The sequence below is a fragment of the Sorex fumeus genome, unplaced genomic scaffold (genome assembly GCF_029834395.1).
Source record: "Sorex fumeus unplaced genomic scaffold, SorFum_2.1 ptg000008l, whole genome shotgun sequence".
Lineage (NCBI taxonomy): Eukaryota > Metazoa > Chordata > Mammalia > Eulipotyphla > Soricidae > Sorex > Sorex fumeus.
Window position 1 is genome coordinate 90204233 of NW_026606065.1, and position 19639 is coordinate 90223871.

Consider the following 19639-nt stretch of genomic DNA (forward strand, 5'->3'; position numbering starts at 1 on the left):
CATGGCTCAGACCACCTAGGAAAAAAACACTGTGGCTGGCTCCTCCCATCCAGAAAGCGTTTTTCAGAGAACATGTTTTCATGTCATGTTTCATCTGTTAGGAAGTCCTGCTGTCTCCCGACTAAGGCCTAAATAGAGCTGGATTTTTTTCCCCTCTCACTGTCCAAAGAAATGGTATGATGCTTTGTAGGAGCAGGTATTTTTAAATCATTTATTCTTGGTTTAAATATGAAACTTCAGGAACTGAACTTCACATGCTTCTATGGTATATAGTACTCACTACATCCACCACTGAAGTTTCAGGCCATCCATCACCTAAAAGACCCCTTTTCTCACTGCACCCCCTTTCCCTTTCATCACCATCAGTTTTTACTAATCCTGGCTCTTAGCTTTGTTGACTTTTGCCCACTCATTTGCGTTAGCTATTCATAGTCCACATACGTGTGAAACTGTTGGTAATTATTGTTTGCTGTCTTACTTCACAATCACTTCAAGGTCCAACCACTCTGTCCCAAAGGCACAATCGTTTTTAATGGCAGAGTACAATTCCACTGAGGATACAGACTTCACAGCTGCTGCTTCCATTTTTTTTTATTTTAATGGGGTTTCCCAAGCAGCTCTTAGGGAGCCTCAGGGGGCCCCTCCTGGCGATCCTGAGCCAGAAAGTTCAATACTGGGGTTCAAGAATGTGCTATAGCTCAGGTCCTGCATTTCCAGAAAGTACCAGAGCCACCGTGCAGGGCATGTGAGCCCTTCTTAAGGGCTCTCTACGGTGGGAGAGTGGGGTGCTGGGGCTTATACTGGGTCCCTTAGCTCTCTCCCTCCCACCCCCCAGTGCCTTCAGTTAGCTTTCAGAGGGCAAGCAGCCTGATCCCGTTTTTGGCGACTGTGAATAACGTTGCTATTAACACACAGGCTCAAACATGCTTTCATTTTAATGTTTCAATTTCTTTCGGATATATGCTCAGTGGTGTCCTGCTGGCTCGCATGGAATTTGAAGCAGGCATTTTCAGAGAATTCAAATAACAAATACTATGTAGAGGTAAACAAATTGCAAATTCATGTTCCAGTTTCTCTTAATTCTCCTCCATTTATTCATTTATGTATACCAAAGAAGCTGTTTTTGCAAAGTCCAATGCAGCCTTGCACTTTCGTTAGGCACATTATATTTATTTATTTATTCAGGTTCTAGGTTTTATTTATTTAAAAATTTTTTTACTAGTGAAACACCTTGAGGTACAGTTGTAGACTTACAAATTTTTGTGCTTGGTTTTCAATTATATAATGATCGAGTGCCCATCCCTCCACCAGTGCCCATTCTCCACCACCACTGATCCCAGTACCCCTCCCACCTCCCATCCCCGCCACCCCACCCTGCCTCTGTGGCAGGGCATTCCCTTTTGTAGGCACATTATATTTAAAGTATTTGTATTTCAACTGCAAGAAGGACCGACTCCCAGTTTTCATTATTAGAATAAAACCTCACAACGGCTACATATGTATGATAAAACTGTCAGGAGCAAAATGTACATAGTGCCTGAAAGTCAAAAAACAATTTAGAATTGGTCTTGGCACAGAAAGGTAAGTTATTCCAATTAATTTCTCTTTTCTGGTTCTAAAGGTATTGGCTTTAAAAAAAAGAATATAGTTCGTAGAGCACTAACAGAACTGGGCAAGACTTAATAACAGCAAAGGCTTATTATCGAGAATATAATTAAGCTCAGAATTATTTTTTATAAAATAAAATAATCGGAGCATATTTTGTAAATAACCAAGACTGGGAGAGTGCAATATGGTTTACAGTTAAAAAAAATCCCTTCTTTCATGAACCAATTTTATAATATCTGGCTTCTTTCATTCAGTCATTCTCCGTCTCTATCTTTCTCCTAGCTTCAGGCAGTAACTCCATTTCCAGGGCACAGAATATGGTATAACACAGCACCTAATCATGTGCTTGAAACCTGTTCTCTGAATATTCAGCCCTAAGGGCTCAATGATCAATGATTGTGAGGCTCTTTCCTATCTTTTCCCCTTCTCCACTCGGAGCTGTATGAATGGATTCATTTCGCTTTTATAGCGGTACATAAGAAATAACTTTATGGATGCAAATTTTTCGTGTACAGCTTAATCTCTCAAATCAAAAGTTCTCCACCTTTAAAATGAAAATAAAAACAAATTTAGAGAGCATTCCGCTGACTCAAAATGTAGAAATGATGACTTGCTTTGCATACGGCAGATGGCAGCTATCTGGTAGAAGGAAGACCAGGATCGAGCTTCCTTGAAGCAACCAGGAAGCAGCTGTTGCCTCTTACTTTTTTCACCTACCCAAAACCATTTGCAGCAATGTGGAAGTGATTTAACTAATATTTTATACGACTATTTTCACTGAAAATATGTATGTGCACATTATAGTATATAATTCCCAACTGTTTGCTATAAACACTTCAGAGTAAGAACATATGGAAATAAAATATGATCACCTCATTTATTTCATAGCTGCATTTTAAAGTATTTAGTCCAAAAGGTTGTGATTCTGTTTTTATTAAAAAACACACTGGCAGATTATTTGAAACTGAGCTCTTCTTATTTAAATATTCAACAAGGCTTCATTAATTCCTAATACTCAGGAGACACTAAGCAGATTAGCGAAGATGATGAAGTAAAACAAAGAAAACAGGGCAAGCGAAGGGCATGACATACGTCTGCAGCTTAAAAGGGATCGCATTCTGGTCTCCACTTGTTTTTGACACATAACATTCATCTTTCCACATCTGTCAAGAACCTGAAACCTATGTTTTGTGAAAAGTTATGTTGAAAGGGAACTTGCAGAAAGAGACAGAAAGCTACATTTGTGTTGAAGAGCTGGTAGAGAATTTTAGAATAATCTGAGGCGTAGTACCTACCTCCTTGAGTACGGGGTCAGTGATGCTATCCAGGTTCACAGAGCCTTCATAGGTCAGATAGTGGAAAACGTTCAGTGCACGGACTGCTTCTGGGCCTCGCTGTTTGTAGCCAAATATTAGGTCAATCCATTGATGGAGCTGGCAAGAAACAAACTCACTTTCCAAGGCCTACAAAGGGTCAAGCAAGAAATAAGACATCGGACAAACTTAGCAAAGCGCTCTGAAATATTCTATGGAGATAAGAGGGACATGATTTATGTGCCTATATTTCATTTATATGCATTAGCTGTTCTTTTTCTAAAAATAGCAGAATATCACCTCAAATAAAAACAAAGACCAAAATGAAAATTTTCTTCTAGATGGCGAAACCTGTTTTTGGTTCCTTTATATTTATTATAGGAATTTTAATACTGCATAGGTATTTTACAGACATTCATACTTAAAACAAAGATATTTTTAAATGCCCACTGTAAAGCACTTTTACAATAATTTCATTTCATTTAAAATTAAAATCAATGTCATTTATTTTATTTTGTTTCTTTGTTTTTGAGTCACACCTGGCGATGCTCAGTGATTACTCCTGACTCTGTGCTCAGGAATTACTCTTGCAGTGCTAGGTGGACCATACAGGATGTCAGGGATCGAGCCTGCGTCTGCTGTGTGCAAGGCAAACTCCCTCTCCGCTGCACTATTGTTCTGTTCCCTCGATGCCATTCATTTTATGTTAAACAATTTTGCTGGACAAGTTTGTATATGTGTATTTTCCTGCCCCAAGTCCTAACATTTACCTCTTAACACTACAGTAGGGGATGCCTTCCTTCTGCTCTCAATTAACTCTGCTGCTAACCTGTTTTTGAAGCAATGCGTAATTTTACATGTTTGCTAGCTAATACTTGTAAATACTTGTATTTTCCACTTGCTAGTAAATTACTGAGAGCTAATGACCATTCTAAGTCAATGATAATCTATCCTTTAGAGTCAGAAAAAGACTCTTTATTTCCTAAGATTCCATCATAAACTGCAACTTTTACCATCAATTCCTTCTTGATTTTAAGAGAACACTGATTTCAGCAACATGAACAAACAGTATAGAGCTTGCCTTTAAATTTCATCTCTGTAATCAAATAAACGATTTTCCAAATTACAGCTGCAATTAAATATATGAATAAAGTCTTTATGTGGCTGCATGTCCCTTATTTCTAAGGTAAAGAAATCAATCTGAAATTGACTTCGTTTATAATTACTTCTGAAATCAGTCCTCAGAAAATTGCATTTTTTAAAAAAAATCTATATCTGGATGATAATTTTTAACCTTTTCTGTTATTACGTTGAACTAATAATTTATTCTCTTCTACTTATTTTTTTCTTTCAAAGTTTTTGGTATTTTTTTATAATTACTCTGAATACTTCTCATTCCTAAATATGGAAAAAAAGATTTTTCTGGAAGGACATTTTCCACTTCTGACTAAAACATAGGAAATGAGACCAAAAAAAATGAGAGATTGGTTATACTGGTTATATGTTATATCTATATTGGTTATATATCTATAGCTACATACAGAATTGATTTGGTCAGTCTGTATAAATGATTCTGACTACTCAGAATTAACAAGTTAATGAAAATTTAATAGCCGTTTCAGTGCTTGATTTAACAAATGATAGGATAAGAGAATGAGTAAGGGCTGTCTTTCATGGGAATTCAAAATAGTTGTAAAATCAGATGTATTACTTAAGAAAGATATACAAGCTCATCAGTTAAGTGAAATTATTTCAAATAAATCCTAAAGAAACCATCAATCATACTTCAAAAGAAAGGATTGATGAAAATTCACCATTCTGTTAGAGAGTGAGACGATTATTAGATGAAATGCTTTGAGTGGGGGGTGGTGCTTCTTGAGAGAGCACGTGCCTTTTATGTTCTGGGTTTAATACCCAGTTCTGAGGGGGGGAAAGCCTAAAGATCCTTAGGCACGGAGGAAATTGCTTTTCACTATTTGAGGTTTATTTTTCTTAAATTTAAACACCACGGTTTATGAAGTTGTTCATAGCACGCTGTTTCAGGCATTCAATATTACAACACCATCCCACCACCAGTGTGACATTCCCTTCACCAATGTCCCCAGTTTACCACCCACGCCTGTCCCCTTAGCAGGCACAAACAAACTGACTTCATATTACTTGTTACAACAACAACAAAAGAGGCAAATGGAATTATCATAAAGCAGATCAACAGAAGTCAATTTTTGATCACTGTTATATCTCACTATTTTGAGGTTTGAAAATTTATGTTTTATTCTTTTTATCTCCATCTAGAACTCAACTTTCATTTATTTCTTCTACCACAAATAAGAATTATAATGTGTTCTGATGCTTCTCCATGTTTTTATTTTTTTATTTTTTTTACTTTTATTTAATTAAGTTTCACTCATACAATGATCAAGTACCCATCCCTCCACCAGTGCCCATTCTCCACCACCAATGATCCCAGTATCCCTCCCACCGCCCCCATCCTATCCCTCCCCTCCCCACCCCACCAGAACTCTGTGGCAGGGCATTCCCATTTGTTCTCTGTCTCCTTTTGGGTGTTGTGGTTTGCAATAGAGGTACTGAGTGGCCATCATGTTTGGTCTATAGTCTACTTTCAGCTCTCATCTCCATCCCGAGTGGGCACTCCAAGCACCCTTTACTTGGTGGTCCCTTCTCTATCTGAGCTCTTTTTTCCCCCCAGCATTGGCCTACTTCCAATCCATGGAGCGATCCTCCTGGTATTCATCTCTACTATTCTTGGGTGTTAGTCTCCCTATCTGTTACTTTATATTCCAAAAATGGGTGCAATCTTTCTATGTCTGTCTCTTTCTTTCTCATTCATTTCACTTAACATAACACTTTCCATGTTGATCCACTTACATGCAAATTTCATGACTTCAACTTTTCTAACAGCTGCATAGTATTCCATTGTGTAGATGTACCAAAGTTTCTTTTATCAGTCATCTGTTCTTGGGCACTCAGGTTTTTTCCAGATTCTGGCTATTGCAAACAGTGCTTGTCTGCATGCTTTTAGAAGACAATATTTATCTTTTGTGTCTATTTTTGATTTATAAAATGGTGTTTGGTTCCACATGACTTTTCTTACTTGTCAGAGTATCATTGCTTTCCAAGATTATCCTCTTATATAGTAACCCCCAGCATGTAATAGTTATAGAGAGCTCCCCGGCAGGGAACACTGCAACTTCTAAGAACGAGTCAGTGATAAACATTCTCTTTTGCATTCCTTTTTGTATTTTTTTGAGTATTTCTTTGGAACTCAGAATATGAACTGGGAACACGTCTGTGATAAACATTCTCTTTTGCATTCCCTTTTTAAAATGTTTGTGAGTGTTTCTTTGGGACTCAGAATATGGACTACCTGACAAGATGGGCATACATGTAGAGTCACTGGCACCAGGCCACTCTCCACATGATTGAAGCCCTGACTGCCACTTCTTATGGCAGCTGCAGCACACGGAGTTCTCCATACGTCCACTTCTCTTTCTACTTTTGGTATTATCTTTTACAACTTTAGCCATTCTAATAGGGGAAAAATGACTATATTATTAGTTTAATCCTTACTCCAAGGAATTTGGCATCTTTTAAATATGTATGTTGGCCTTTCCTTTTTTTGCCTATTAATTTCCTGTTTGTACCTTCTATCCATTTTTTTTTTACAAAGGTTCCTGACTTTATGTAGATACTTTGCAAAAGTTCTTTATATGTATTAGAGAATAGCTTTTTTGTTTGAAATATCTTTGCTATTAACCTCTTCACAGACGGGTATCGGGTAAATAATTTTTCCCATTCTGTGGGAAGTCTTTGTATCTTAGTCATCATTTCTTTTGAACTGCAGAAGAGTCTTAGCTTGATGTAGCCCCGTTTGTTTTTTTTTTTTTTGCTTCTGCTTGCTTGGTCAGTGGTGTTTTATCTTTAAAGATGCCTTTAGCTTCAATGGCACAGAGGGTTCTGCCTGTTTTCCTCCATGTACCTTATGGATTCAGGTCTGATACTGAGGTATTTTATTCATTCTGATCTGACTTTTGTGCCTGGCATTAGAAAGAGGTCTGAGTTCATTTCTTTGCATAAAGCTGCCCAGTTTTTCCAGCACGACTTGCTGAAGAGGCTTTCCTTACTCTACTTCATATTTCTTGCTCCTTTATCAAAGATTAAGTTATCATATATTTGAGAGTCTGGGTCAGGATATTCCACTCGTCTGCGGGTCTGTCTGATAGCATCTCACACCAAAGAGACTGGCACACATCAAAAAGAACAAGAACAACCAGCACTAGCGTGGATGTGGGGAAAAAGGGACATTCATTCATAATAAGTGGGGATGTTGACTGTTCCAGCTATTTTGGAAAACAGTATAATCATTCCTCAAAAAATTAGAAATTGAGCTCCCATTTGATTCAGCAATACCAGTTCTGGGAACAAGCCTTGGGGCCCCAAATCATACAGCAGAAACACCATCTGTACTTCTATATTCATTGCAGCACTATTTACTATGGCCAGAATCTGGAAACAATCCGAGTGCCTGAGAACAGATGACTGAATAAAGAAACTACAGAACATTTACAGAATGGAATACTGTATTCAGCCACCAGGAAAAATGAAGTAATGAAATTTGCTTATAAATGGGTGGATGTGGAGAGTATCATACTGAGAGAAGTAAGTCAAAAGGAGAGAGACAGACATAGAATGATTGGACTCATCTGTGGGATATAAATAAGTATAATATGAGACTAATACCCCTGGACAGTAGGAACAAGGTCCAGGAGCAGGAGGACTGGTCCATGGGTGGAATATTGTAGGAGGTTGCGGGCGGGGTCAGTTAGCACAGAGAAGGGACCACTAAGACAATGATAGTTGGAAATGGTTACTCTGGAAAAGAACTGAGTGCTGAAAGTAGGTAAAGGGACAAACACGATAATTTCTCAGTACCTGAATTCCCATAATTCCTAAAAGGAGAGAGAGATTGAAAGAGAGAGAGAGAGAGAGAGAGAGAGAGAGAGAGAGAAGTTGCTGCAACTTAAGGAAGTGGGGCAGAGTGTGGACAGGTGGGGAGGGGGCTGGCAGGAGGGAAACTGGGGATGCTGGTGGTGGGAAGTGTACCGGCGAAGGGATGGGCATTAGAACATTCTATGACTGAACCCCAATCGTGAACGACTTTGTAACTGTGTATCTCACAGTGATTCAATTAAAAAACTTAAATGTTTTAAAAATATCACATTATATAAGTATGACGATTTTAAAAAAAGGTTAGGGTTCACATAATAAAAGCATAAAGGCCCATATGAAACTGAAATGTGAGACTCAACAGTATTCCAAACAGTTATTAGTCTGTTTTAAATATAGTGATCTACTTATTTGTTTTTTGCTTTGGCTGTTTTCATGCACAAGCCATTTTGGATTTTGAAGACTTCAGTGAAAATCTTTTGATTGAAAAATATAAAGAAGTATTCGATCACTTAGCTATTAGGGTTATAATGGTTTTAATAGCTTGCTTTCCTCCCTACTTGTCTATCTAAAAACAGAAGCAATTGCTTTAAGCCCAGATAAACCAATTCCCAATCCATAACTCTACCCTAGGGACTCTGGGAGGAAGGAAATAGAGATTTAAAGCAGAAAGGATATCCCTTAGATGGATAATAGTTACCTAATTCCAATTTCCATATTGTCCTGTGGGTATTGGCAGGTTTAGGCTGACTCTAGGCTCATAGAATTACAAGTATGAAATAATGTAACCTTTTATTTAAGAATACTGAACTCCTGTCCCCTCTTTTAAACTAGAGCAAGAATATTTCCCAAGTGCTCCCTTTCTCTATTTGCCGCAAAAAGAAGCGTCTGATATAAAAAGAAATGATCTAAATAGAGTTGTCTATATTCAAGGAGATTATCAGAAAATGAATCAATTATTTTCAATGAAGATACCACAATTTTATATTCATTTTGGGGGGCTTAAGCGATTCAATTATGTGATGGTTTCAGGGGGGATAATGTGCAGGATTATTTTCCATTCCCACCACCCTAGCCCTTGCTCTTGGTGCGCTCTACGTGGGCCAACTACTTTCTCTAATCCAACCCATCTTGCACACGGCAGGTGGAACAGACTTCTAAAACCATCATGCTCATACTGACATCCTCTATTTCAAGTCTCCCTGGGTTCCATCTAGCATAATACGTGCAGTGTAAACTTTACCTGACCCCTAAGGCCATTCAAACCTTGATCTGACCCTCCCCCTCTATTTCTTAGAGCTTTGGGATACATATCATTGGCTCCAGTAGCACAGATCATTCCCAGCCTGGGCACAGAGCAGCTGGTGTGACCTTTGAGGCTCTGTTGCTCCTTTCTCTTTAAGATGAAAGCATTTTATCTTCTTGCTTCTTTTTCAAGTCATAGCCATCCTTCTTACTCAAGGCTAATATTGGTTTTTGAATTCTTTACCTCACGCTGATTTCTTCTATAAATTTCTATGACATTCATCATCAATACCCTCCTCTTTAATGTAGTATGATAATGCATACAAATTTACTTGTGAAAATCCATTTACATATGAATTGTGCAGTGCTATCCAGAGAGATGGGGTTATTATCAATTAGTATGTAATTGTTTCAGAGCTGCTATAATGCATTTTCAATTAGAATATAAACTTTGTGACTGGGTTTATACCTAATACACTTCTTAGGGATTATAGCTAATACTTTTGTGTTTTCCCATAGCTCCTAACCTAGCATGGTTAAATAATAAGTGTTAATAAATATTAATCAGCTAGATAATTAAGCAATGGGGAAAATGTGTTGATTACAAGAGGAAGAAAGAAATGTTAGGAAGTGAGGGTGGAGTAGGGAAAGAGCTTATTTATTCACTCAGTAAATATTGACCAACCATCTTCTCTGTGTATTCTAAGAGTTAGGGTTACAGCAGTGAGTAAAAGAATTAAAATCCCTTACATTGAACTGGGAGGAGGCTGGGGGGAAAGAAATTCAAAATTAATTAGTAAGAAATACAAGATATCAGAAGAATATGGTGAAAGTTAAGAAAAAGGGCATGGAAAAAGTTACAGAATATGTAAGAATGAGGAGGGACGTATTAATTTAGAGGAAGCAGTCATAAGTTTTCCTTAAATTTGTGAGAATTAAGGGCCATGACAAGAAAGTGAACTGTAGGGACATCTGAAAAAAAAAAAGAGGACTTCCGAGGCAAAAGTCCGTCCATTTGTTCATCCGTCCGTCCATCCATCCGTCCATCCACTGATACAGTATGTTGAACCTATTATGTGCCAGGGGCTGGAGCGATAGCACAGCAGTAGGGCGTTTGCCTTGCACGCGGCTGGCGTGGCAGAGCCGGATTTGATTCCTCTGCCCCTCTCAGAGAGCCCGTCTCGCCCATATGGCAAAGCCTGGCAAGCTACCCGTGACATATTCAATATGCCAAACACAGTAACAACAAGTCTCACAGTGGAGACGTCACTGGGCCCGCTCAAGCAAATCAATGAACAACAGGAGGACAACAGTGACAGTGATTATGTGCCAGGTACCTTTTTAGGTCTCAAGTATATTATGAGATATAAGACAAAAGTTGATCTTAAGGAGTACATCCCAATGAAATGCAAATCAAAAAGTTAGTGATAGTTTGATCTCTACATACTCCAATTATTCATCATTTACCATATGTCAGACATCAACCCTGGAAGATGTACAGAAGAATGAGTTCTATGTCCTCAAGAAGATCACAGCCACATGAACTTGGGCTTTTTTCTTATGAGTGAAATTCTGCTATAACTCTAAGCTGAATAGACAAAATATCCCTAATTCCCAGATGAATGAATACAACAGTCGGTCTACCTTTGCAATTCTCGTTCTCTCTATTCTGCACAGTTGTCCTCTCCCTGCTATCTGCTTGTGTAAGTCTAAAGTAGTCTGAGAAAAAGTGGGCCCAGCTAGAAAAATGGCAGAGGGAGGGAACTGGTCTTAACATAATAATAATAATAATAATTATTATTATTATTATTATTATTTGGTGTGTTTGTGAGGCACACACAATGGCTCACTACTAGCTCTGCCCTCAGGGATCATACCTGGCAGGCTTAGGGGCTCATATCAGGGTGCCAGGTCCGCTAAAATTAGAACAAGTGCCCCATCTGCTGTACAATATATCACTCCAGTTATTAACTTTAAAATATATACTCAGAATTGCTTCAGTTCAATGGATCTTCATAAATACCATCCCTGGACGCAGCCTCCATCATCTCTCCATCCCTTCTAGCAGTGGATTCAACACTCGCGTATCAACAATTTTCTTCGAAACTTGCAGGCAGAGTAATACATTCAAAACAGGAAACTTCTGCTCAAAGGACTGCAATGATGCCATTTCAAGTGCCTACAAAGACCTGATACCATCTGCTCCCGGGGTGGCGGGGGGATGGGTCTCAGACCTCTTCTCCTACTGTCTATCTTGTGGGTGCTTTTACCTAACTTTACCTGGTCCATTGTTTCCTTGCCAAGCACTCTTGTCTCCGGAAGTCTGCTCTGATTTTTTTTTTCCTGCCTGCAAAGCTCTTTCCTCAAGAGAGTTGCTTTGTTCCCTCAGCTCCTTCAAGTCTCCGCCTCCCAGTGAAGGAATCCTGACCGCCCTCCCCTGGCTTTCTCATCCCTTTACCTTGCAACATTTGCCCCACTATGTCATTTTTTCAACATTAGACATTTTACTTATTTAGGGACTGTTGGCTGTCTGTTTCCCCTTGGTCAAACGTAGACTTTCTGAGAGCAGGGATCCTATCCTGGAAAGAAGGCCTGGAATACTCAATAGTATCGACTATGTGAATGGGTGACAGTGATTCTCAGAATTTACTGTTTGCTTGTCTGAACTGTTAGCTATAGTATGAGATCCTGAGGGGCAGGCATGGTGTGGCTCAGTTTTGAGTTTCTGAGGCCAGGGCAGTATGCAGTATGTAACAGGGTCCTCATGACTGAGATAAATGAAGAAATTCCTCTACAGTAGCCTTTTAAAGGGAAGATCCATGTCAATCTCTGCTTGGTGGCTTTCCCTTTGACTTTTTTTGGAGCTGGCTCTCAATAATGGTTTATGAAATGAGCAAAACTCTAGTGTTTGAGATAAGACACTAAAGGTGATTTAAATGGCTCTCTTTTCCAAGATGGGACTTAAAGGAGGCTTTCAAATTCAAGGTATCTCTCTCAAGATCATGAGTTACTACAAAAGGTAGCCAACAATTCTTTTAAATTCTGATCTTGGGATCAGATCTGCCAGTGCTTGAAGGACTATTCTTGGTTCTATATGCAGATGTGACCCCTGGCAGTTCTCAGGTGATCCTAACTGGTACTGGGGTTTCAAATCAGGGTTGGCAGGATGCGAGACAAGACCCTTAATCACAGTATGATCTCCAGTCCAGGACCAACAATCCTTACATTGTGCTATTTACTTAAAATTCGTGTGTGTGTGTGTGTGTGTGTGTGTGTGTGTGTGTGTGTGTCACATTCAGAGATCCTCAGGGGTTACTCCTGCCTCTTCACTCAGGAATCACTCCTGGTGGTGCTTGGGGGAACATATGGGATGCCAGAGATTGAACTCAGGTTGGCCGCGTGCAAGGCAAATGCCCTCCCCATTGTACCATCTCTCCAGCCCTTAACATTCTCAGGGTCTGTATTGCAAACCATAATGCCCCAAAGTAGAGAGACATTATGGGAAATAATATCTGCCATGGAGGCAGGGGGAGGGTGGGAAACGGGGGTTATACTGGGGATATTGGTGGTGGGAATGTGCACTGGTGGAGGGATGGGTGTTTGATCATTGTGTGATTGTAACCCAAACATGAAAGCTTGTAACTATCTCACTGGTGGAGAGATGGGTACTCTATCATTGTGTAATTGAAACCCAAGCACAGAAATTTGTAAGTCTACAACTGTACCTCATGGTGTTTCACTAATAAAAATTAAAAAAAGTAATCATACCTACAAAAAAAATTCTTTTTAAGCAAGGTGTGTCTTAAATGGAATAGTTCCTAAAGAATGTTATCTATCTCAAAGAGACTTTTATTTTAAAATTTGTAAACAGTATAGAAGATTGAGTAAAAGCAAAACCACAGTGAGGTCCACATTTTCTTGAGTAAAAGCAAACCACAGTGAGGTCCACATTTTCTGAGATGGAGGATGGTCTGCGCTTGGTTTGGAGCTCTGGAATTCTTATGGGCCGGGCCTGGATGAGACTAGCTGTGCACAGTCATGAAAAGCCTTTCTCGAAAAGAGACTTTGAAAAAAAAAAGGGGGGGCAGATTATGATTGATGAACCCAGTATTAGGGTAACGCTATCAGGGATACTTTCTATATCTGTCCTTTTGTGAGGTCAGATTGTAATCGTGTTAGAACTGAAACAATATCTTATTGAGGTTTCATGAGTAAGTCAGTTGCAATCAGCCTAGCTGGGTGTGGAGAAATCAAACCCAATTTTGATGCATGAATTTCAGTGCATTAAGGTTTTACTAAAATGTCCACTAAAAGTATCTACAGCATTTTCCCAGGCTTCTAATGAGACCAAATTTTAATTTCAGTTCTTCAGTGAAACACATTATGTCTACAAAATATGAATGATTTAACCAATTACATATACTACTGCCCACATTAAAAAATAACTGTGGTCTAAAATATTTCAGTAAAAGTTAAGGCACTGTTTCATGTTTTTAAAAATGATGACAGGGAATTAGGTTGTAGATATGTAAAAGTTTCTACAAAAACACAAAAACAGTGAGAATTTCTCATTGAGGTATGGGATAATAAACCAATCATACATGAAACCTCCCCTCTTAAAAATATTATTTTGTCTTCTTTGGCTTGACTTTCCTAATGACAGCTTGAAAGAACAAGGGGGGATAATGATGGATACAGAATACTAATACAGAGTTGAAGGCTTTTCACCGCTGTAAATGTCATTTCTTCAGGATACATGACATATCCCTTCTATACCCTAGGCTCATTACAAAGAAATGGTTCAAATAACTGAAGATGATCCCAGTATAAATTATAAATACACTAGAGCACATTTTCTTTAAATCTGTTTCATTAGAACTACATCCTACATGAGCTACTCAGCCAGCATAGAGTTAGGAACTTTCTGTAAGACAATTCTTTAAAATGGAAAGTGTATCCCCAGAGTTCATGGAAAATTTAAACACTTTCATATTTTCTAGTACTACTTAGGCTTCGTATATTAGCGATATACTCATCAAATAAATGTTTCTGCAGCAAAAAACAACACACATGCAAAACTGGGAAAATTTTCTAGTCTTTACACAGATGCCTGGCATAATTCCCACATGCTACAGTATGACTATTTCCCATCAGATGACTGACTAATCATTAGCCAGAACAAAGGATCCTGTGAACAGAAGTGGAGTTCACTTTATAAGGTGTAGTGAGAAGTGTGTGGCTTAAGACCCTGAGGTCTAAGATTACCCTCAGGCAGCAGCTGTGGTCTGTCCATTAGCTCCAATCTTGATACAGCTAAGAACGGGGGCTACAGAGGCATGCTCTCGTTGAGATGCATGATTTTCTTTTTTTCTAGCCTGCAAAGTACCATAAAAGAAAACCCAGGCAAAGAAGCTATTTTCCAAGTCCTCTATTTTGTGCTGGTCAAGCACTTTACATGACTGAAAAAAAAAAAAAACAGCAATGCTACTCTGTGCGGCAGAGAACTAAGATTATGTCTCCTTTTCCAAATGTAAATATTTTTGTGTGAAAAAGCAAAAATATAGTTCATAAGACTTAAGGATCCAGTGACTTTTAAAAAACAGGTTTAGGTACCACCTTGCATTCTGCCAGTCCTGGTTCATTAGTGGCACCAGATGTGGTTCCTTGAGTATACCTGGGGGTCACTCCTGAGAACTGAGCAAGAAATAGGCCCTGGGCACTGCCTGCTATGGCCCCCAAACCAAAACAAACATGGCAAGCTTGAATTTTTTATAACAAAAATGTACTATTGATTTCTGAGTGTTTTATGCTATTTTCAGAGGTATGTAAGTACGTAACTGTCGTGTTTCAGTCAGCTAAAATTCAGTCGGCTATTGATTCTTTAGAATATGTGAAAGCAAATCTTTGAGAAACAGTCACTTCACCATGTTATACTATATGCAATCTTTATAGTTCTTAGTTCATGCACATACCTAGCTTGAAAAACACAGATTCACAGAGACAAGAAATAATGATATTTTCCCAGGAGTGGTATTGCTGGGTCAAATGGGAGCTCAATTTCTAATTTTTTGAGAATCGTCCATACTGTTTTCCAGAAGGGCTGAACCCAGAGAGGCAAAAATGTATAGTCGAAGTGACATCTGCACTTGTTTGTTCATTGCAGCACTCTTTACAATAGCCAGAAACTGGAAGAAATCTGAATGCCCAAGAACAGATGACTGGTTAAAAAAACTTTGGTACAGCTACACAATGGAGTACTATGTAGCTGTTAGAAAAGATGAAGTCATGAAATTAACATACAAGTGGTACAATATGGAAAGTATCATGCTAAGCGAAATGAGTCAGAAAGAGAGGGATAGACATAGAAAGATTGCATTCATCTGGGGGATATAAAGTAACAAAGTATGAGATTAATACCCAAGAATAGCTGAGATCAGCACCAGGAGGATTACTCCATAACTTAGAGGCCAGCCGGGTATCCTAGAGGAAAGGGCAGTTCAGATAGAGAAGGGAGCACCAAATAAAGGATGTTTGGAGGATCCTCCCAGGAGGGGAGATGCATGTCGAAAGTAGACTATGGACTGAACATGTTTGCCACTCAATGCCTCTTTTGCAGACCACAACACCCAAAAGGAGAGAGAACACAGGGGATTGCCCTGCCACAGAGACAGGGGGGATGGGGGGATGGGGGTGGGAGGGATATTATCCATGGTGGTGGAAAATGGGCACTGGTGGAGGGATGGGTATCTGATCATTGTGTAATTGAAACCAAAGCACAAAAAATTGTTAATTTACAACTGTAAAAAAAAATAAAATAAAATAAAATAAAATAAAAAGAAATAATGATATTTTCAAGGACTGAATTTTTTTTTTGCCTTCGTTGAAGTTTTTTTTTAACCAACATTTCAGTTGTCAAAAAGGCAAGATATGAGATAAAGGGCATATACACAAGTCAGTTTTTGAACTGACAATGTAGTATCAGGAGTAAAGGATCTCTTATACTTTATTTATGTGCAACAGACATACTTGAAGCAATTACAAACAGAAATAATTTGTTACTCAAAAATTTTCATTCATGTATTTTATTATCTCTTATTGAAATGTGACTCATATACTTCAATTTTCTTTTCTCTTTAATCTGTGAAACCATATTTAATTCAAAATACAAACAAAGTTACAAAGACTATTGTGGGTCTGAGGCACGGTACAGTCTAGGCACCTGGCAGGGTAAATGAGAAAGAAGTACTTGAGCTAAAAATTTGTGGGTCAGTGGGCCTCTCGGAGGTCAGTCTTCTCATTTGAATCATTCCCGTTTGAAACTTCTCCATGTGACTATCAAGGGGGGCATGGAAACTACTGCCCTTTCTCCCAGAGCGAGAGCTGGAGGACCTGGAACAACTGCTGCTGGCCTGTGGGAGTTGGTGTTCCTCAGCTATGCAGCTGAGGTTTTGTTGGCTGAGGAAGGGAATGTCGCAGGATGAAGGCTGAGGTAGGAATGTCAGAGGGCAGAACTGCACAGCTGTCGGAGCTAGAACATGCTGGCTTGGGGGCAATTCCTACCCATCTTTTTCTTTTCTCAGACTGACCTCACAGGACGGATCTGTGGCTAGATGACCTATTCCCTTGCCCCCTACCTTGTCCAAGTTCCTCAAGACAGCACTTACTCTGCCCTGCACACTGGATGAGAACAGTGGATAAAGTATTATTTGGCAAGACAGTTTACTTAACTGGCATTCAGGGGATAATTCTGATTTCTCAAAAGGATAAGTCTCACAAGTGATTCTAAGAAGTGAAGCATACAAGAATGAATGTGTGCTTTATGCGCCCATGCTTTTTTGGCTGTTGTTGTGGCTATTTGGGGGTCACATCTGCCTGTGCTCAGGGCTTACTCCTGACAATTACTGAGGAACCATATGCAGTGTGGGAACCTAATCTGGGTAGGCAGCATGCAAGACAAGTGTGTCTTACCCTCTGTACTATCTCTGACTCTATGATTCTACTTCAGTGAAGTCTCTGGAAAAGGGAAACCTTCAGAGAGAGAAAACAGATAAATGTTTCCCTGAGGAAACAGGGAGTATCTGCAAATGATGTTTCCAGGGTGTTGAGAATGTTCTAATATATTGTGGTGGTCATGTTAAATTCAAATATAAAACTGTAAATTTGCATAAAAATTTAATCTGTATACTGAAACAAATAGATTTTATAATACATATTTTAAAAAATAGGTCCTGAGATGTTTCAATATTTTCTGGATGATGAAGTTAATAAGTTGAAGAGCTCAAATTCAAGAACAAGACCATTTTGTTTCTTTGTTTCTGAGTCACCCCCAGAAGTGCAGGGGGAATACAATTCACAGGACTCTGGGGTCACACCTAGTTGAGCCTAAAAGGCTATACATACAGGGAAAGCATACACTCCAGTCCTTTCAGCCATTTCGCTGGTGTAAGGGCAAAACATTTTTGTTTGTTTTGCTTTTTGGGTCACACCCAGTGATGCACAGGGGTTACTCCTGGCTCACACACTCAGGAATCACTCCTGGTGGTGCTCGGGGGACCATATGGGATGCTGGGAATCAAACCCAGCTAGGCCGCGTGCAAGGTAAAATGCCCGACTTGCTGCTCCAGCCCCCAGGGCAGAATATTTTTAAACTCCACATCTTTCTCTGTACAATATACCAATTGGAATTGATTACTAGCACCCACATGAGAATGTATATTCATTCAGTCAGTTGAATTCAAACAGCATGAGGATTCATCCAGTTTGATTAACCTGAACTTAGTGAGACAACATATTGAAATCAATGGCTGTTACACAGAGATTTCATTCATTCACTCTGCAGATATTAAACTGGCATAAATACTTGTGCCAGGCAGTTCTGAGCTCTGGGAATTTTCAAGAGATACATGTAACTGAGAAATACTTATATACTAGAGGTTTTCTAGGGTTGCATTTGAGATCTGGTTCCTTATGATGATTTGTGATCAATATTCAAATACGTAAGGTTAGGGTGGTAACGGATTACCAATTCTTTCTTCCTACTCAACAGAAAAGTTTTATTTCTTGTAAGGTCAAATCGACCAAATCCAAAGCCTTACTTAACAAACAGAAGGGGCCACTTTAAGTACGAGATATTGAGATCCAAGACAGACAGTCAGGGGCAGGAGATACTTCAGCTGTAACTGGTTCATTACCAATCACCAGATTCAACTGGTAATGGCCTACGAATTCTAAAGCTAAGTTTAGATCTTCAGATGTTCACACAATGGAAAGATAAATCCTTCACATTAAACATATGAACTGAGAAACCAATATGAAATAACTTCATGTACCTGAAGGTGCTAGTTTGTAAACTGAGTTGTAGGAGCACTCTTACACAAAATTTGTGTATACATTGTAGGGAGATTACAGATTGCATGGTGCTTGAAAACAACATATGTTTTGTCAGCAGTAGCTTTCTAGGATCAAGTTTATTGAAAGAAAACTATTTCTCAGAGAAAGAAAATACACCAAACAGAAGAGATAATATGACTGAAAGTGAAGTCTAGAAAAGAGATATAAAAATCAGAGGGTAGAGGGAGGAATCTCATATGAAGTTGTTTATATTACATGTCCAGACTAGGCAAATCTGTAGAGACAGAAAGATTATTGGTAGCCTCGGGCTGCTGGGGGAAATGAGGAAATGGGGTAGTCATTAAAGGGTATTGGGTTTCTTTATGAGGTGATAAAGAAGTTCCATAATTCTTTGTGGTAGTGGTTGTGTAACCCCATGAAAAGACTAAAATTCATGGATTTTTTTATCCTTAAATGGGTGAATTATATGGCATGTGCATTACATTTGTATGATATATGTGAATTATACAGATCTTATTTTTAAATGGGATTAAGGGATATGTGAATTCCATTGCAATATGTGGACCTTACTAGAATTCTGATTTGAATAAATAAGCTGTAAAAACAAAATAAGACCTTATTTATGAGATGGCTGGAAAAAATTGGGAGTAAAATAGGTTAAAAATCTATTTTGGGTTACTGTGTTTATTTATATGATCACTCGATTGATCAAAAACAGTAATATACTAAAGAGGTGATGTTACCTTATAAAATGATTCATTTCTGTATTTCAAAACCACATTGAGATAAAAATCTTCTTAAGTATGGATAAACTGAAACATACAAAAATCCCATGTGCAGACATTCTATTTATACACTTCTTATGTGAATACCAAGACATCTGTCATACAGATTTAAAAAGTAATGAAGTCCTCTACCTATGAATGCTTCCTAGATGGGCGATATAAGTCAAGTATGTTATGTTTTTAAAATAATGTCTTATAGCTTCTACTTTCCGATATAAAAATATGATCTAAATATGAATTATTTTCCTTTGAATATTTTACAAGTGGAAAATAGTACATATTTTGTCAGTAGACAAAAGAAAAAAAATGGGCATTTACTTTCAGGCATTTTAGAGTATGCTATATTAGTCAACAGATGCTCCACTGATG

General features: G+C 38.6%; 1 protein-coding gene across 3 annotated transcripts in view; it reads right to left on the reverse strand.

The window, feature by feature from the left end:
• NBEA (neurobeachin) overlaps window positions 1-19639 on the reverse strand; it is a 663869-nt gene that overhangs the window by 50254 nt on the left and 593976 nt on the right. For all 3 annotated transcript variants that reach the window (XM_056109123.1, XM_056109115.1, XM_056109106.1), the window contains one exon: window positions 2904-3071. In XM_056109123.1, coding sequence (XP_055965098.1) covers window positions 2904-3071 — 168 coding nt within the window. The remainder of the gene's footprint in view (window positions 1-2903; window positions 3072-19639) is intronic.